This window comes from Amaranthus tricolor, chromosome 17 (assembly GCF_026212465.1).
Source record: "Amaranthus tricolor cultivar Red isolate AtriRed21 chromosome 17, ASM2621246v1, whole genome shotgun sequence".
NCBI lineage: Eukaryota > Viridiplantae > Streptophyta > Magnoliopsida > Caryophyllales > Amaranthaceae > Amaranthus > Amaranthus tricolor.
Window position 1 is genome coordinate 16,132,889 of NC_080063.1, and position 18,724 is coordinate 16,151,612.

At 36.6% G+C, this 18,724-nt stretch overlaps 1 protein-coding gene across 5 annotated transcripts; it reads right to left on the reverse strand.

Annotated features, from left to right (window-relative positions):
- Positions 1–213: 213 nt before the first annotated feature.
- Positions 214–17,259, reverse strand: LOC130804052 (uncharacterized). Of its 5 annotated transcripts, none has more exons than XM_057668357.1 (21): positions 17,052–17,259; positions 16,568–16,830; positions 15,071–15,749; positions 14,895–14,983; positions 14,649–14,747; positions 13,175–13,796; positions 12,021–13,082; positions 11,791–11,896; positions 9,297–11,197; positions 8,919–9,042; positions 8,664–8,787; positions 8,490–8,573; positions 5,676–5,817; positions 5,346–5,575; positions 4,982–5,077; positions 3,946–4,116; positions 3,689–3,868; positions 2,280–2,393; positions 1,889–2,071; positions 945–989; positions 214–704 (listed from the first exon to the last, which is right to left on the reverse strand). In XM_057668357.1, exons 2-21 carry the CDS (start codon positions 16,670–16,672, stop codon positions 570–572), a joined length of 6,291 nt encoding a protein of 2,096 aa, XP_057524340.1. In that variant the 5' UTR covers positions 16,673–16,830; positions 17,052–17,259; the 3' UTR covers positions 214–569. The 5 variants fall into 5 exon arrangements, 4 of the variants coding, with proteins under 4 accessions (XP_057524340.1, XP_057524339.1, XP_057524342.1 ...); XM_057668356.1 differs by having other exon boundaries at positions 12,021–13,085; XM_057668359.1 differs by lacking the exons at positions 14,895–14,983; positions 15,071–15,749; positions 16,568–16,830; positions 17,052–17,259 and having other exon boundaries at positions 12,021–13,085; positions 13,175–13,657; positions 14,649–14,746.
- Between the last annotated feature and the right edge of the window lie 1,465 nt (positions 17,260–18,724).

The following is an 18,724-nucleotide window of genomic DNA, read 5'->3' on the forward strand; positions in this document are numbered from 1 at the left end:
TGTAGAAGAGGTAAACTTGCTCCCCAATTTAATGAAAAACTAACGAATTTATCTGAATTTTTAAGTAGGATGTAAGTCTATCGGATTGAAACTCCATTCTTAAACATGTATTTTTCACATTTTTGTCGGAGATATTTCTAATTACCATCTTATACAACTATTTCGAGTAATAATGGACATAAATGTATTTTATAAAGGGAAAAAACATCTTAAAATTGAGGGCGGGCGCATGAACGTACTTTTGAATGCATTTTAATATTGTGTACCAAAAGGGTCGTTAAGGATTTCAGTGGTACTGGTATATGGGCGAGTTTGAGCTGCATCGAGGTTATGATGGAACAAATTCTAGTCGGTTCAACAAAATATGGAAAATTTACAATGTTAATAGGAGGATGCATCATCCTAGTATTCATATCATCATCACCATGAAATTGAGCTTGTACAACAGATGAGATGTTGATAACGAAGAATACATATCGTTCATATCATCATCACCATGAAATTGAGCTTGTACAACAGATGAGATGTTGATAACGAAGAATACATATCGCTACAATGCATTTGTTCGCCTAATTTAAATAGCGCCTGCAGTTTTTCGAATTGCAAAAACAGGGAATTTTCTTCCCTTCATCCTCGTGATTAAAATGATAATCATACGTTATCTCCTCCCCCGGGTTAATATCTCTTTGAGCAAAAAACACAACCTGCAAGTTCCAATGTTAAACGATTCAGAATATCTCCTGGTTACCATCAACTATCGTTAGCAAATTAGAGGCCGTGTAACTGTGATTCAATAGCCATTTTAGTTACATAGAAGTGAATGTCCTTTGATTTTGTCGACATGATTCGATTATAAGGAATGTTTTTCAAATTTTTACTCATTGTTACAAATTCGACAAGGTAAACGATACAAAGAAAATAGACGAGAAAGCCAAATTCATTACCTTCTTCTCACCCCGGACAGTTAACACCTTGGCAACGCAGTTTGGCTGCTCACAAAAAATGGTATGAACGGAGTTAGTCAGCATAAAAGTCTATAAACGTAAGATAACAAAGGATCAGTAAAGGCTCCAACTTGATCGCTAGACAGGAACGAGCAACGCCAAAAAAAAAACAAAAAAAAAGAGTAGGAAAAAGACGAGAGGGAAAAAATATAATAAAAACTCGAGTTGAACCAAATGCACTAGAATGTATGTCAAAGGTTCCCAACCTTGAAAATTTTGCAGCATCATACAGGTCCAATCCCAACAACTGCTTTTTAGCAATGGATGATTTGAACTATGAAAACCGATTGAGATTGAGAAGCTTTACGACGCTCATTTAAAAAGTGAACTACAACCACAACGCTAATGGTAAAGAAGGGATCGTAATATATTGTTTTGTTAATTTTTGAGCACGTGTATTGTTTTCTATACTCCGATGGGAAATGTATTAGGTTAGTAACGATTATACTTTATATGTCCCTGTCTAATACAAATCTATAACTGAGAAAATCAAATTCCAACGATCATCCACATATATATTTTCTTATCCCATTCATTCCTATCTACTATGTGCTCCTACGGATTTCAGTTCTTAACGGCATTCTTCAATTCTGTTATCCTGGCCATCTTCAGCCTACCTCTTTGTTTTATAAAATCCTCGTAGTTAGTCGAAAATTCCAAACTTTCACTTTTTTCTAGCTGAAGATTATGACCAAACCAACGCAATCAATTTTGTCTCATGTTATGGGATTAGATAATGTATTAATATGCTATCTCGTTACGTTTAGGTGATATTTATCACAAATTCCTCAAAGTTGTAGTCAAATAACAATCACAAAAAATGAGGAAAGAAACCTAAAATTCACATTGGAGGCAAGCAATTGAACCAGCAAACAAACGTTTACCTGGCATGAATGGTTGACGAACCGAGCTATCCCACCTTTGCAGGTTGCATCAATAATCTGCTCCTTATCTATCCTAAAAAAGTAGCATGCACTTTTATACTGAAGTTTTTTCCCAGACAGATACTCAGCCTCTCTTTTATCAGCAACACGGGGTCCCACTATCTCACCGATATACTCGACAACCTGAAGTTTACGTGTAACAGAATAGCATCATTAGAAGATATCAAACCCAACTACAACAGGATTTGTTGGTTAGACCGAGACATAGTTCAGCAGATAGAGGCCGAAAATCTAAAATTATATATCTTAAGCACTTGAACAGGAAATATGTGCAAGAGATTTGGCAAAAGAAAACGGAGACGTTTTAGTTAATTGACAATGAGGTTCCTACCATTGCACCGTGCTGAATAAACTGAGATGTGTATAGACCAAGAGCATGAATTCCAGATTTATAGACTACCAAATGTTTCCATCCCTTTGCTTGTTTGAATCGAGTATATTCTTTCTGCAACAATATTACGGATGTAGATAGTTAGTTATCATTTTAATAATGAAATGAAAAGTGCAGGAAATTATCTTCACTGACATGCACAACCCTTTAACCAAGAAAAACAATAGTCAACAATAAGCTGACATATTGTGGGTATTAGCTTTTAAGATAATGGCCAAAGCCTCAAAGTTGAGCATATATCCCCCACTAGAGGGTTCAAACACAAAGAGATCTTAACATGTTCAACAAATAAAGCTCAAATGTTAAATGCCGATTGACCGAACTTCATTTGATAGCTTGTACAAAGGGAAGGAAAAAAATGCTAAGCACATTGTCTCAGCACATGGTACACCACAGTCCATAGCTCCTTCACTGTCCTTGAATGTCAGCCTACCTCATCAGCAATCACCACCTAACGACCCCTAACAGATTCAGAAGCTGGCCAATTGAAAAGGAATCCTAGGACATCATGAAGGCTTACGATGAAATTGAGAAACTGACGAAGGACGGTACCTCTTAACAGCATGCTTATGCTATGGACTGGAAACTCAGAGTTGAGATTCAGGGGAAGAGGAAAAGAACAAGTAAAAAACGAAAAGAAGCTTCTCAATTTATGAGATATCTTGCTCTCTCCTTGATTCTTTTAATATTTAAAAAATATTTTCTTTTTACTTTCTTGACAAACTTCCACCAAACTAAATTCAAAATTCCAAAACTTCCTCACAACTGAATTATCTCTATTCCCCACTAATAGACTCCTCACTACCATCTGTAAAAATACTGCTACTAACAGCACTACAAGGCTACAACCCCTCTTATGTGGCGGATTCATTGCAGCTTGCTTGGAAAATTCAACCTGATATCTTTCGCTCTCGGTTTGGGAATATATGAGTTGAGGAAATTATTGCAGCATCAAAAGACACACATTAGCAGCCCACTTACCAAAAGCATTCTACATAGCACAGGTCAAATCAGTCCATTTGTTTCTTTGTACTTTAAAGGTAAGATTCATTGTATCATAATGCAGAAGCATTATGTCTTTGCACACAAATTTTTAAAGTGTGTTCGTGAATGCGCAGTTACAAACACGTCAAATTTTTTCATAGGTTTGATGGATTTCAAATTTTAATTCATCAAAACTGTAAAAGACAAAAGAAGTAGAATGCACCTACCTATCAGTATATGACCTCATGGTCATATAGAATGTTGATGTGCGCATGAAAATAAAACCATTGCCTAAGCCAACAAAAGAAAAATAGAAAAGAACAAGTCATCTAGCTACATGCATTTCATATCACTTATGTCCATACCCGGTAATCATGGTCTACATCTGTAACTGAAGATTTAGGCTGCCTAATCATCCTCAGCTTGTGTCGATTGATGTAAGACCAAGCATCTAATTGCACCTGAGTGACAAAGCATCCACTCTTACCACTACGTTGATACGAAGAATAATGCCCTCTTATTCCCCATTGCTTTACTTGATAATCCTAGTAGAGAGGAGATAATGTCATGAGATAATTTGGATGTTATCATTGCAATGGGCTTGAAGCATTAACTGTTTTACCTTTTCTCTAGCACAAGTTGGCTCGTCTTCCCTCTCAATATTGGAATTGGACTTGTTGGTATCAGCATCATTCTTAGAGTGACAAGCTATGGAATTAGCATGAAGCATACATCTTCCATAGAAACCAACCTTGTCACTCTCAACTCCTTCAACCTCGCTTTGCAGAAGACCCTGTAAGCAGCGATGAAATTTCAGATCTCAGAATATCATTAAAACAAGTTTATGATATTTTCATTCCAATAAAATCATGTGCACTTCTTATTTATGTGAAATTGCTAATGATGTTTGCTAGCAATGGTCAATAACAAATTGCTTTTGTTTTTTACAAGGGTGCATACATTCGATCCCCGTAAATGCCACCTTTGTGGGAGAGCCTCTTAATGACGTCAAAATACTTGAATGTTGTAGCAAGACAAAGTTAACCGGCAAAAAAAATAGCAGTCAATAATTCTACACATGAGACACAAGCCAAACACCTGACCGTCCTGTAAAAGAAAACTTGGAGACGATTCTCTCGTCTGTCTCTTTACGGTTCCCACATCTTTGTTCTATTCCAATTGCCCGCTTATTGTCACTGTGTATATCACTTAAAAACAGAAATACAATGCTTTAAAAACAGAAATACAATGTTGACAATCTTTCACATTAGAGAGAGCTTCTCAAGATAAATTCAACAAAGATTGATGCAGAGCTTAACAGTCACGATAAAATAAGGATATTTGGCAGATCATCAGGCAATTAGATCATGACTTGCAAGCATCTGTTAGCCTATCCCCAATTAAGTTAAGTGAGAAAATATTTGAACAACACTGAGGGATATATTAAAATGGGAATTGCTTCTCAAGTTTGATACAAGTAAAACGGATGTTCAAATTTGTGCTCCTAGGACAATTCAAAAAATTAAGAAAACACTATTTGGTTTTTTTTCATGTTAAGTTGTGAATTGTTAGAAAAAGGCGCAAGATCTCAACATGATAAAATGCAACAAAGCAAAGTGAATAATCGTTTTTTGCATTATTCATTGTACAGTTCTTACCTTCTGATGAGCGCACCAAGGATGAAAATGTGTATAACACGTCTCAACCCTACACTGTATGCATGAACCACCAGCTCGTTTGCATATATAGCAACCCTGGGAAGAAATAACTAGCATGTGAAACCCCGATGGGTGAAAACAATTTGCCACATACCATAAAAAGTACTATGTACCATCATACATATTGAAGCATGATAATTGACTAAAAAGATTCTGGACTAAAAGAAAAAAGGTAGGAAAAGATATAGAAAGCAAAGCTGAGGGACAGTTCACAATTCCGTCCAGTATCTACAGATTCTCTATTTGCTTTATATACTCAGATACTCCATATGAAATTCCATTTACAGAATGACAATGTTCATACCATGTGTTCTTTCAAGTGGGAAAGACCAGAAACATCAAAGGCACTCATAGTATCCACATTAGGACATCTTGTTCCTGGAGTCCATAAGCCACACACCATATGAACCCACTGCTTAACAGTTGGATCAAACAATCCTGATATTATGCTGTTATGCACCACTGGTTTTATCGAAGGACGGAGCTGATGTGTTGCACTTTCCAAATTGTTCTGAAGCTCCATCTTTGCTGGAACTGCCAAGGAACTGAAATTAATGCTCAACAAACTAAAAAGTTCAAGTCATTGGCTAGCATTGTTGCTTAAAACACTGACATAGTGGGGAAACACACATACCATACAAGGCTTCAGCAGAACCCATGTTCATAATATGAGGTTCTGTCCTAATATCCCATGCTTTCAATAGACCTTTCACCATGTGGCGGCTGCCAAATGCTCGAGTCATGGCCCCACCTCCATAACCACAGAGGACACAAGCCTATAGAAGACAATGTAGCACTATAAGTTGTTGAAAACTTAAGAGTAACAAGATAAAGCAACAGACAGAATAAGTAATACCCCCCCACACACAAAAAAAAGTATACTGCACACCCATTACCCTTATGTATTCTAAGTAAGAGTAGAAGTACAAGAAGAATGCCCGGTAAGTTAAGCTCAAATTAAAGCAAACCAAGAGAATGTCATGCTAATTAATTCAATCATTCAACATCCTTTGCCACCACCTTCCCTTCTTAAATGTACAATAGAGTCAAAGGGCGTTCGGTAAAAGGGTGGTTGGAGTGAACAAGCTAATTTAAGGCATTTTAGAGTTTTGGGTGGTCAAACATCTGAACAAGGTATTAGGGGTTTTTAGTGAAGTAGAGGCTTGACAAGCTAATTAAAGCTGCAAATCCAAAAAGCATCAAATAAATACTTCTTCAAAGAGTTGGTTTGGTTTAGTGAGCATCCTATGAACTAATCCCAAATCCCCATAAAACTACACGTCTTACCATTATTACATAAAACAATCCACGCCCTTACTCATCATTCAAAACAAGTACGCTTTCAGCTTTTTGTCAAATTTATTAGCCACTTTTATGTATATAGCTAACAAACTTATCTGGTCAAATCAGATGCCTTTTATTTACCTAACAAGGCCACAAATAAGATCCTTTTAGCAGATAGCACTAAGTAAGAGCTAGCTGTTCTTTTCAGTTAAGAATCCCTGAAGACCTCACCACAGAAAAACCAAGAAAAACATCCCATGTAATTCACTAATTTAATAATCATTGCTACAGGAATAAGAATTTCACTGCTTCTAAAACATAGTGCCAAATCTTGTCCGCATCACCATATTGCAACCGTATTGTAAGATTTTTGAGCTTATTGCAGCCGTAATATAGGCCAACACAACCGCAAAACCATTGGAATTGACCGCTAAAATCGTTTGCAACCATTACCAAGACAGTGCCCACCTTCAAGATTTTGCAATGTTTTGAGAAGGTTTGATAGACACCTCTAGATCACACAAATAAATTAATTAAAGGTATCTTTATGAAGACTAATTATTTAATTTTGGGACGTAAAAGTAAATGTCATGATATGTGAAAATAAAGGACAATTTCTCAAATACAATGCGGCAGCATCAAGTACCTGCTTTATGTCCTTTTTTCTTCGCGGTAGTTTAAGTTGAATTAAGAGATTCTACTAAGGATGAAGGAGCTACAGTTAAATGAGCAGGACAAACCACAATAACAAGTGATGCTAAATGAGTGGGACGGAGGGAGTAAGTTGGAACTTTGGAGACAAAGAATTGGAATCTTAAGGTTTTAAAATGAGTTCAAGTAGAATTGTGTAGTTGAATGCCAATTCAATACTCAAAGGAAGATAAAATGAGACTAGAGTGACATTAGATGTTAAGGATTAACCTAAAATGATTACAAGTACCCTGTGTCAATCTTTTAAAAGAATGGAGATACAGACCAGACGTGCAATTCAAGATGCCTTCGAAACTCAATGGAGAGTTCTATACAAGAATTAGACCACAGTTAGATAGTTACATGAGCCATTATATTAGGCATTAAGAATATCATAACAAGAAGATGAGAGCTGTAAATGTTTATTTTGAGATTTATGTCTGGCCATATACAACTAAAGGTTAATTTTGGAGTTGATGTATAGAAGTAACTTGGAATTCCAAACATTGTGGATAAGATCATCAATTACAGACCATGGAAACATATTTCGCTAGTTAGTTCGCTTTTTGAATTCACAATTTGCTCAAAATGGTTCAATAATAGCCTAAAACCCATCATAATTCGCTTTTTTTGATTCGCGATTTGTGAGGAGATTAATGAATCATGTGACACTGCTACAAACTGCCCTGGGTGGCGTTGACAAGAAGATAAATGTTCAGAAACAGGTAACTAATAATAAGTTATCCAATATAGCGAACGGGGCGACCCTGTAGCCTTGTACCAACCAAGCCGGTTATATGCTTCAAGAATCTCACCAAAAAATTGATTAAAAAAAAGGCATCCAGGTGCACAAAACATCCGAACAAGAGCCCCGAGATGGGTACTAACTCCTAGTTGTAATGGAGGAAAACCTCACCCTACATGAAAAGATTGATAGTTGATACACAAAATAAACCTCTCATAAAATGCCCATCACGACAAAGAAAAGGGGGATTGTTGAACATAACACTAAATAGATATGATTGGAAGAAGACATTGTTTTGGTTCATGTAGCCGAACCTGTATTTTGAGATTAAGGCCTTAGCATTTTTGTTGTGGCATCAAACTCATAGTTCCTGCACCCAATTCCATCTTTTAGAAGCTTGTAGTTCCTTTGACAGTCCCAAAACTATCCAAGTCTCACGTCCCACTAATTACATTTACTGAATATCATACTTATCTTTTTTCAAAGTATCATTTCTTAATAACTATCTCCTAGTCCTATCGAAGAATTAACTATCTCCTAGTAAAAATGCACCGCAATTGGCCCAAAGAGTGGCAACAAAAAAAAACAAATGAAGTAAATATTTCAAATAACAGAGCTATTTGATTAAACAGACGTGATCAATGCTAACTCGGCAATCATGATGCAAATCAGAATTAAGATTTACACTAAACATAATAATGGAAAAGGTATATTTAAGTAAAAACTTACAACATCCTTAGAATTCGTTCTGCATGGTCTGCAAAACCAATCCCCTTTTGGCACTCTAGAAATCCCATAGCAAGCCTGATGGATCTGTGAATGCATGTAATAGATAAAATTACTTAAATCCCCTCCAAAGGAAACAAAAACAGTAGTTGCAGTGATTCAAAAGCTGCTACATACTCGAATTGAACAATGTCCACACTCCAATAAACAATTGGCATCATCTCTATTTGAAACTCCACACACGCAGCATAATTCAGCTGCTTTTGACACAACAGAACTATAGTGAAGCTTTCTAGAAGACCTGAAATGAAGAAACAAAATGCGGATCTATCAGAAAAAAGGGCAGGACAGTATCTGCATTTAAACTGGAAAAGCATGCTTATCATTTAGCAAACTCCCAAATTCAAAACTCCATGAGATGCATCTCCTGACCTTCTGTTAGAAGCTTCAATTCCAGCATTATCATCTTGATGGACCATTTCCAATTCACATGCTGCTGATGGTGCAAACATTACATTCAGTGAACGACTGGTATCAGCAGATATGAATTTATTTCCTGCAGATATGAATTGATTTTAGTTAAATCAATGGCCATACCAACAAAAATAGCATAAGTAAACCCGAAAGATGAGTGCTTTTCATCTTAAGAAAACTCATATCATAAGCTATAGGTTCAACCAAGTGTAAGACAAGGGCTATCAAAAGTGATTTCACCACAACAAGTCCAAAGAAATTTAGATAAAAGCTAAGATTTAAGTCAAATTTAGTTTTAGTCTTTGAGAGAAGACACCCTAAATCTTAAAGATTTACCTCTCATTGATAACTCATAAAGGCTGCGCATACGAATTTCCTTGGTCTTTGATTGTGGACGACAGGCTGAACTACTAAGGTTTCTTTTGCTTTCATTGATTCCAATTTCTTCCGTCCCAAAAGTATCATCAATATGTGTACTATCCTGGTGCGTTTGGTGAGTCCCCTGACATGACAGAATGTTATAAGATTGGCTACCCTCAGCTTGATGTAAACTGTGCGACACATCAAGGCCTTTTCTACAATCACTAAAATGGTTTTTATTCTTCTTCCTGGTTGAACGCGTTCGAGACTTTTTATCAAACTTGGCAGATTTTTTGGAAGCTTTTAGAACCTGACTCAGAGGAACTATCTTAGGTGGCTTTAATTGGTCAATATCTAATTCCTGGTCACATATAATACCATACTTTCCGCAAGCTATAGGCTTTGCTTTTTGGAAGCCCTTCGAACTGCACTTCAAAATTCCATCATAAATTGAAGTGTGCATCCAATATCCCTTACCAGCAGTACCCTTCATCTGTTTCCCAGCCGCTTCAGCAAACTTCGCCTGTTTTAACTTTTTGACAGTAGAAATTTCTGGAATGTGAATGGCATCATCATATCCCTTCAACGAATCCCAACTTCTAGGTTCACCCTCCACGATGTCATATATGCCATTTAAATCTCTTTTACGAGAAAGCTTTTTGACCGAAAATTTGGATTTCTTCCTTTGTTTGAGACTGTAAGAATTCGAATTGACATTCAGCATTTTAGATAAATAAAAAGTAGGTTGAAGAGGAATTTGAAAGTCTTCAGAAGTAGCAGCATGGTGATCGGCGGCACTAGCAGCACAAACTCGAGATTCATAGGGTAACAGAGAAATATCTGAGACGGTACATGAGGCTCCCAGCATTTTCCATTTTGTTATACACTTTCTCTTTTTGAGCTTAGATCCATTCTCATTCTGAGTCATACTAAAGACTTCACCAGAACTACCTCCAGAAACAGTGAATTTTTGTAACTCCTTAGATTTTGACTGTGTTTGCTCAAGTTCTTCCATGGCAACATGACAAGCTACATTACCAAACATCGTCAAATTTTTTTCTTCAGAAGATCTAGTCTTACCATCACAAACATATTGTGAACTTCTAACACTATCGACTGCTTCAACAGATGAACAGCTTCTCAAGATAGCAGATCCTTGATCGGCTATTTGGCTGTTACCGTATAAAGTTTGACCCACATCAACAGTAGAAGAGTCAATTGTATTGATTTCATTAGATGCTTGAGTAACAGCTGGTGCAGAACATTTAGAGGAATTGTCCGATAATTCTTTTACTTTCAGCATCTCAGCTGCGCGGTTCGATTCGGGAGTGCCTTTAGCAGCAAAACCTATCACATTTGTTACAGATTTTCCCCTAGAATCAGAGGGAATGTCTGATAATTCTTTCCTTTTCAGCAACTCAGTTTCCTGGTTCACTTCAGAATTGCCTTTAACGGCAAGCCCAGTCATGTTAACTGCAGATTTTTCCCTAGCATCAAATAAATGAATCTGTGCATCTGAGCTTCTCATTTTGGAAACTGTATTAGCCTTGGAAGGAACATCTACCCACTGAGAACTTCTGCAGTCAGGTTTTAAAATCTGATTCTTCCCCTTTTGGTAGCTGTCTACAAAGGTCAAAACTTCACTAGAGACACAGCCATTAGCAAATCTAGAGCTACATTTAGGGGTTTCCACAACTTCAATGCTTGTTTGCTTCTTTAATCCATGCATAGTGCTATTATGATTGCAGTCCGGCTCTCTCTTCAAATATACTTTCGCGTCATTGCACATGAACTTGTCTGACATATGAGAACATGATCCTTTATAGCATCTTTCCACTGTTTTACAATCACATCTCATGTTTTCTTGTCTTTCAACACTGCCAAAGCAATAAAAGCCAAACCCAAAAAAACAAGGTCAAAGTGAATATAATAGACTAGTGATAAGTGAATGCTGGCATACATATAGCTAGACCATTCGTCATTAGTTCAAATGGCTGACAGAGACATAGCTACTAGCCTACTAGTAGGACCAATGTAACATAATATGCTAGCTAATTCGCTTTTTGAATTCGCAGCTCGCTCACCCAAGAATAGCCCAAAACTAACCATAATTCGTTTTTTTCGATTCGCAAGGAGATTAGCGAATCATGTGACAATGCGTAGGACAATGGCAATGCTCATATTTCCCCACCAAAGAAATTCAACTACTCACTCGGATGCAGCCATGCAGGTCAAAGGTTTTGCGCTCTTATAATTTTAGTTTGTTGCTTCGAGAAATAGCTTCAGCCTTCAAGGCTTTTAATTATTGCTTTATACATTTCAAACTTAAACTTAAGATACGACACAAGCCGTTTTGAAGTAAATAAATTTGCACTTGAAGAAGGTTTTCTTATTAAACTGCTATTTATAGAGCTTCCAAGTGGAGAAAAGCTAGTTCTAGCACACTGTAGCCCAAAAAATGAAAATTTACCTCGGTGAAGGCTGTTTCTGTGACCGTGAATTACATTGATCTTCATTTTTGCCAGCTAAATCGGAAAATAATTCAATCTCTTGAGTAACAGCATCCAAATGAGCACCTGCATAAATATAAAAGTACTTGAAAAACAACAAAATCCATGATAATTTACTATATGTCCAAATCAGATAAGATAAACGAGATGTCCTAGCCTTACGCAAAAATCCCGGTTTTGATATCCTCACCTTCTTTATGATCAGCATCAAGTAATGATGGTGAGACGATGTGCCCAACAGGAAATGGACGACCATGCCACTGTCCTTCAAAAGGCCCTTGATTGAGAAATATATCCTTTGCAGTCAAATCAGCTGTCTCGTACTTCTTGCTTAGTTGTTTTTTATTAGATGTTTGTGGACTAAATACAAGAGAAGAATCCATCGTCTTTCCCTTAACTGATCTGTCTATGTTCCTCAAAGCAAGAAGCCTCAAACTCTCGTCTGATATATGCTTTAAAGTTTCAACATCTTCTCTAAAAGAAGCAGAACCATGACCAAGAGCCTTGACTTCAGGCACTTGGGAGAATCCCGTGGAAGTTTCCTGCGCGGTAGGAGTTACTCTATAACTCGAGGATGAATTTTTCGTTTTATTGCATGAATGATCTCGTTCAACTTTGTTTGGCAAATCAAATGCATTTCTAATATGGTTTGAAGCACCAGAGACACCAGACAACCCGTTTGCCATCACAAGTGGATTAAATTTCACAGATGGCAATGCACTAGCACTAGGATTAAACGTTCCATTTCTGGTGTTACCATAAAGCCTATGGCCAGATTCACTTCCAATAATCGAATCCTGACAACCACTTGCAGCATCTGTGTTTCTGTTCTCATTATTTGGAAAAGCTGATTTATTGATGTCGAAAGGTCTGATTGAAGAATTTTCATTACAAGCGAAGTCTATTAATACAGACCTATCCACATGAGTTTGGCTATGAAGCACCCAGGGATGAATTGAATTGCTGTTCGGCATCCTAGAACCCACTTCCTTATTATATGAACTCCCTCCTGCTAAAGTATTAGAAGGGGGGAACTGCACTGAAATTGCAAATTTATTATCCAGCCCATTTTTCGAGTGTTTCCCAGGAGCCACACCATTTGTACACGTCATCATATTATTACGGGAATCTGCCTGAAATGAAGTTGATGCATGCAGAGGGCCTGTTTGGATTGGTTCTTTTGTTTTGCTGATAGCAGGTATAGAGTGACAAAAAATGTGCGGCTTACTTTGTTCAATGACCTTAGCATTTGCTGCTGCACGAAAAGACATCATCGTACGTAAATAAACAGCAATAGATTCAAAAATTAAATCGCATTGTAATCAAAAAGGTCTCTCCACTCACAGTTGTGAGTCAGCTTCTCCTGGACAGTAGTTTGAGGTTTGCCAGCTGATAGCACGGCAGATCCTGGACCCAAACTCCGCTGAGATGGCTGTCCAAGCTTCAACTCAATGCTAGAAGGAATCGTACTTCCATGCAGAATAGTGTCATCCTTCATGGTATTGTTCGCCCTGAAGTCAACACTCTGTAAGTTCTGAAAAGAAGTAAACGAATTCTCCTGTGCGAGATCTAAGTTGAAGGACTTTGCCTGAACATCATTCCCTGATCCTTCTTTGCCACTAGGCAATAAAGGCGGAACAATTCTAGAAGTAGGGCAAATGGGATTTACGGTCATACTGTTTAAGTTTGTTCTAGAGATTCCCATGCTGCAGTGGCCAAAACCACTTTTGGATTGAGCAACTTTTGACACCTGATTAGAACATTCCTGTCTTGGTCGAGGTGTTTTTGTGGACACATTGTTCCAAGGCTGTGTAGAATTTACTGATTCTGCAGATGAATTAAACAGACTAGACAAGTCAAAAACCTTCCTCCTGTCAGTAACAGTCATGCTGCTATTTGTGAACCCAGAAGTTGCTAACACTTCTTCCGGCCAGTCCCATCCTCTATGATCCCCTGGAGCCCTAATCTAAATCATCATAAAAAGTATCACCCCTCTCATCTCCAAATTCAAAATACATGCCAATTAATACACAGTTCAAAAGAGTCAATTCTATGAAATGCAAGCACTCAACTGACCCAAGTGTGCAAACAGTTATAACCACATAAAGCAGATGCTAGCATTGAAGGTGAATAGGAACATAATCTAGCATTGAAGCATTAAGCATGTATTAACGAACGACATCAATCTACAATATGAATCATTATGTAAACAAGGCCGCATCGCATCACATCAGCCGCATTGTAAGGGATTTTAAAAACAACGAACCGAGATTTCCCGCATTGTAAAGGTGTAAAAAAAACCATATTTTGTACCGTATCAAGGGATATCTTTTGGTTTTGACCGATATTAAAACGTTATGATAAATGAATCACTCCCGTCACCGCATCACAGTTTCGTTACAGTAATCGCAACTGTTACCTCATTTTTACTCTATGATCTGTATAGGGGGTTGGGGTGGGAATTAAAATGGAATTACGACATTAAAGATGTGCATTTCTATAACCATGTTAAATATATCCTCTCTACAAAAACAGAACGGGTCAAAAATGGACAAATAGGAAAAAACATCCTTGGGTGGCTGGACGAGAACGGTACCTAATAGGATAATCATATAATGCTTTGCGACTGAATTTATTAGCAATCCAAATAAGCATGAAAACCATAAAGCCATTCAATAATTGAGTGCAAAGACAACACAAATGAAACAAAACCACGTGGATGAAAGGTAGAGAGGAGAAATCATACACCTTGAAAGCTCCATAAGTTAATGCATCCCACTTAAGGAATAAAACTCAAAGAATTCAAAGAATATCTTACCCCGAACTTTTGGAGGTACACTTTACGCCATTGAGCAATACTCTCCCCACCATCCAGGCGTACCGTATATCCAGGATTAACATCAGATAACCCTGAATGCTGTTAAGTTCGATAGATTATAAAAGAAGTGTACATTCAGTCTGAGTCAGAGGTTTATAAAAGAAGAGACAAACAGGCAGGTAACAGTAGATGACATGAAAACTACAAAGTGATATTGGCATTTAACATTTAAGAGCTTAAGATTACCTCACAGAATTTAGCCACTGACATGTGCAAACCATGACATGAGCAGCGAATACCAAAAAGTCCTGTGCTGCTGAGGAGTAAATTTCCACCTTTTCAATCAATCATGCAAGCAAATTCAGAAAATCAATTAAAAATTGATAAATCAGGAGAATTAAAAAGTAATGAATCAAACCCACTTGCACCCAGGCAAAAGACACGAGGACATTCATTTACAGCTGAATTATGTTTCATATTGACAGACGGTATTTGCAAAGACGTATCCAGCGCAGTACTGCAGCTTGAAGGAGCACAAGCTACCACCTTTGGCAAATAAGTATTGCTCCCATTTTCAGTCCTGAGACCTGCAGGAGTAATGCTTGAAGCGCAAGCTACCCCCTTCGGCAAACAAGTGTTGATCCCATATTCAATCCTGGAACCAGCATGAGTGATGAGTCCCCTCAGAGCATCGAGTTCATCACTTGGACCAAGGCCACAATTACTACCATGCTTGGGGTTCAAACCAGGTCTAGATGGAAAATTAGGATACCCATCCACTCTAGTACCAGCATTAAAGCTTGCACTAGTGGGCACCAATGACCAATTTGGCATGGTGCCAGCATTGCACTGTGCAGAAGCATCTGGAATGCAAATGCCACCAGAAGAATGTGTGGGTAAATTTCTGTGGGAATCATGTTTTGATAAAGCAGGTGGAAGTGACAGTAGAGAGCGGAACAAACTTCCGGTTTCAGTTTGGTTTTGATTGCATGAACCAAAATTCAATGTATTGGAAGCAGGTGGTTGTTTCATTAGTGGAGACAGTGGTCCTTGTTCTCGTGCATCACGAGGAAGAATACTGTTACTTAGGTTCATATTCATCTACAGACAAAAGATAGCTCAAATCATTATAAATGTTCAATTTAGGCAGTTTTTATTGTATCAAAACCAGTACAGAAAACACTACATGAAAAGAACAAGAACATATATAGAACTCATTTGACAGCATAGTGCCATATAGCAAGTTAGCAACACAGTGAATGATTTTTATGCCATGATTCAAATAACTGGTTACGTAAAGGGAGTCCGCGCAACGGTAAGAAATCCATAGAGCAGCCATTATTTATTAAAACGGCCTCATTTTTATTCCATGCTGAATACAACTATATAGGCCTATGTTCCTAAATGGTATAGCCTCTTTGGGTTTAAATACATTTCATAACAAAGTACCCTCTTTGTTAAAATTCATAGTATATTTCTTATCTCCATCCCTCTCTTCCCATGTCCCCTCCTTCTCTTTCCCTATCTTGTCCCCACTATCTCCTCCTTACAACAAGGGAGAACAATTTGGATCAGGGTATACATTGAGATCATGACAATTAATCATCATGTTTCTCATTGAATGAGAACAACTCAATAGAGATACAAACCCTATATGCAAGACATCTCCCATACATTTTATGCCCAAAACACAGTCCATCAAATGCACTTTACATTGAACTAAACTAAGGTTAGTCAACCCCACATGAACAAACTCAAACATTGCACATTGTTCATAAAACTCAATACATAATAAACTCTCAACAAATAACAACCAATTAAAATTATGCCCATTTATAGCAACACTCCTATATAAGAACTATAAGTATCATTTATGAGTAAATTCCAATACACATAAAACATGCAATAAATAAATATACCTGATTCCTACCCTCTTGAAGCTGAATCTGCTCCAAAGTGGAAGTGACCCTTGAAGTTGAACATGGAAATTTCATATCACATTTCCTTTGCCACCCATTCTCCATACCTCCACACCCAACCCAGATACCCCCCACCCCACCCCAACCCACCCACACAAATAAGCAATTACTTATTACCCCAGATTTCTGATTACATGCACTAAACCCACCAACAATTTCTTCATCCAAGCTTCAAAATCAGCATCAATCCCAAATAACATACCCTGGAATTATAGATAATAGCACAAAAATAAATTTTCATCACTTTGTTCTAACAACCAAAGCAAAAAAATAACAGAACATAGATAATAAAAAAGAGGGAATAATTTCCAAAAAGAAAATGTTAGACTATTGCAATGCAACAAATGAAATTACCATTTAAAAAATAAAAGAAAAGGGAAAAGCAGAGAAAAGATAGTGAACCCAAACAGAGGGAAAAGATTACCTTATTTTTTTCTTAATTTTCGGAAAATTGTCATCAGCTAACAAGTCACAAGCTTGAATATACTTCAGAGTAGAGTACTGCAGGATGAGAGTGAGGAGAGAGAGAAAATGGGAAAACGGAGAAGAAAAGGTAAAAATGGGGGTCTTTTCTGGTGAATTTGATTCCTGACAAGCTGCTCCATTTCTGGAGAACACATTATTAGTCCAACGCACCATGTATCATTATTTTTTTAATCTAAATTTATTTATAAAATATAAATACACTTTAAACTTATTAGTGTCGTTTTGAAATATTTGCAATTGATTGCAATATGTTGTGATGAAAAATATTATTATCAATTATAAATATAATAGAACGGAGAAAGTAGACTATAGAAGGGTAAACTAAAGAGAGAGAGTTTTTTATTTTATTAATAAGGAAAGAAATATTAGTAGTATTATACAATTAAAATTACACTACAATTACAAAGTTATAGCAAAGACTCCTTTGTGTACGGCAATGAAAGACTTCTTGCTTATTAGATACACCAACGGTAGAGCACTGTGAAGATTTGGTTTGCGACACTTAAGCCTCTCACAAAACTTATAATGGATTGAAGGTGATCACAAACTTTGCTTTTGTGGTATCCCCTTCTCCAAGATATTTGGGTTTGATATTGAAAATTCGCAATGAGATATGATCATAATCAATCTCAATAATCACTTAATACAAATAGATTAAACTAAATGTATTTAATGAAGATAATTAAAATCAGAAACTTTATGAAGTGTTTATAAAGTTCTTCACAAGTTTAGTATTGGAGAAAGACAATTAGGATTTCTCTAATTCGAAGAATATGAAATTATGTTTTAACTTCTTATTAGAACTTTCATGCAATTTCCGTTTACAGAACAATGTTGCAAGTTATATGTCCAATAACTTCATCAATATAACTTTGTGAAGAATCATCATAACAACATATAACTTCAATATTTCTTTTCAAGAATTAATGTAATAAGGATTTTCATCACAAGTTATAGTAACAATACAAAGCTTCAATAAAACAAATCTTTGAATCGACAAAAAAATTGTCAAGAAACAGAATCATGTTCACACCTCAAAATCAACTTCACCTCATTAACTTTAATTTGTATTTTTTGTGTTCTAAAGCACTTTAGACTATTGAATTATGATTATGTCTCACTATACTTATAGTTCATAGGATATGTTCTGATAGGCTTTAAATGACAGTAAGAAAAACTCAAATGGCATAAAAATGGATGAAAGAGAAAGCTTGAGTTGCATACAAATTAAAGAGGAGGAAAATTGCATAAAAAATAAGGAGAGAAATGTTGAATTGCATAAATAAGAGAGGGAGAGATAAATATGGGTTAAGTTCGAGCAATAGTAAAGGTCATAACTGAATTTAGTATCTCATTTAAAAATTTGCTAACCGAAATCTGGTAAGATGACGACAATGCTTGCACTATTTAAAATGGCTGTAACTTGTAAATAATAAATTTTGCGGCTATAAATTATAAATAACATAAGTTTCAAGAAAGTTTTTAGTAAATGATTCTTGAAAATAATTTTTATTTTGTCCACCTAAGTTTGAACTTGGGAGGTGGACAACAAGAATCAAATTCAAAATCTTACTTGAAAAATAAAATATGTTTCGAAACAAACCTAATTCC

Excerpts from the sequence above, each read along its gene's own strand:
- LOC130804052 (XM_057668356.1), bottom strand. The coding sequence starts at position 16,672 with ATGGAGAATGGGTGGCAAAGGAAATGTGATATGAAATTTCCATGTTCA. Across the intron at positions 5,576-5,675 it reads TTCTGCTGAAGCCTTGTATG|TTCCAGCAAAGATGGAGCTT; the intron begins GTATGTGTGTTT and ends GTTCCTTGGCAG. Across the intron at positions 5,078-5,345 it reads CCCACTTGAAAGAACACATG|GGTTGCTATATATGCAAACG; the intron begins GTATGAACATTG and ends ATTTCTTCCCAG.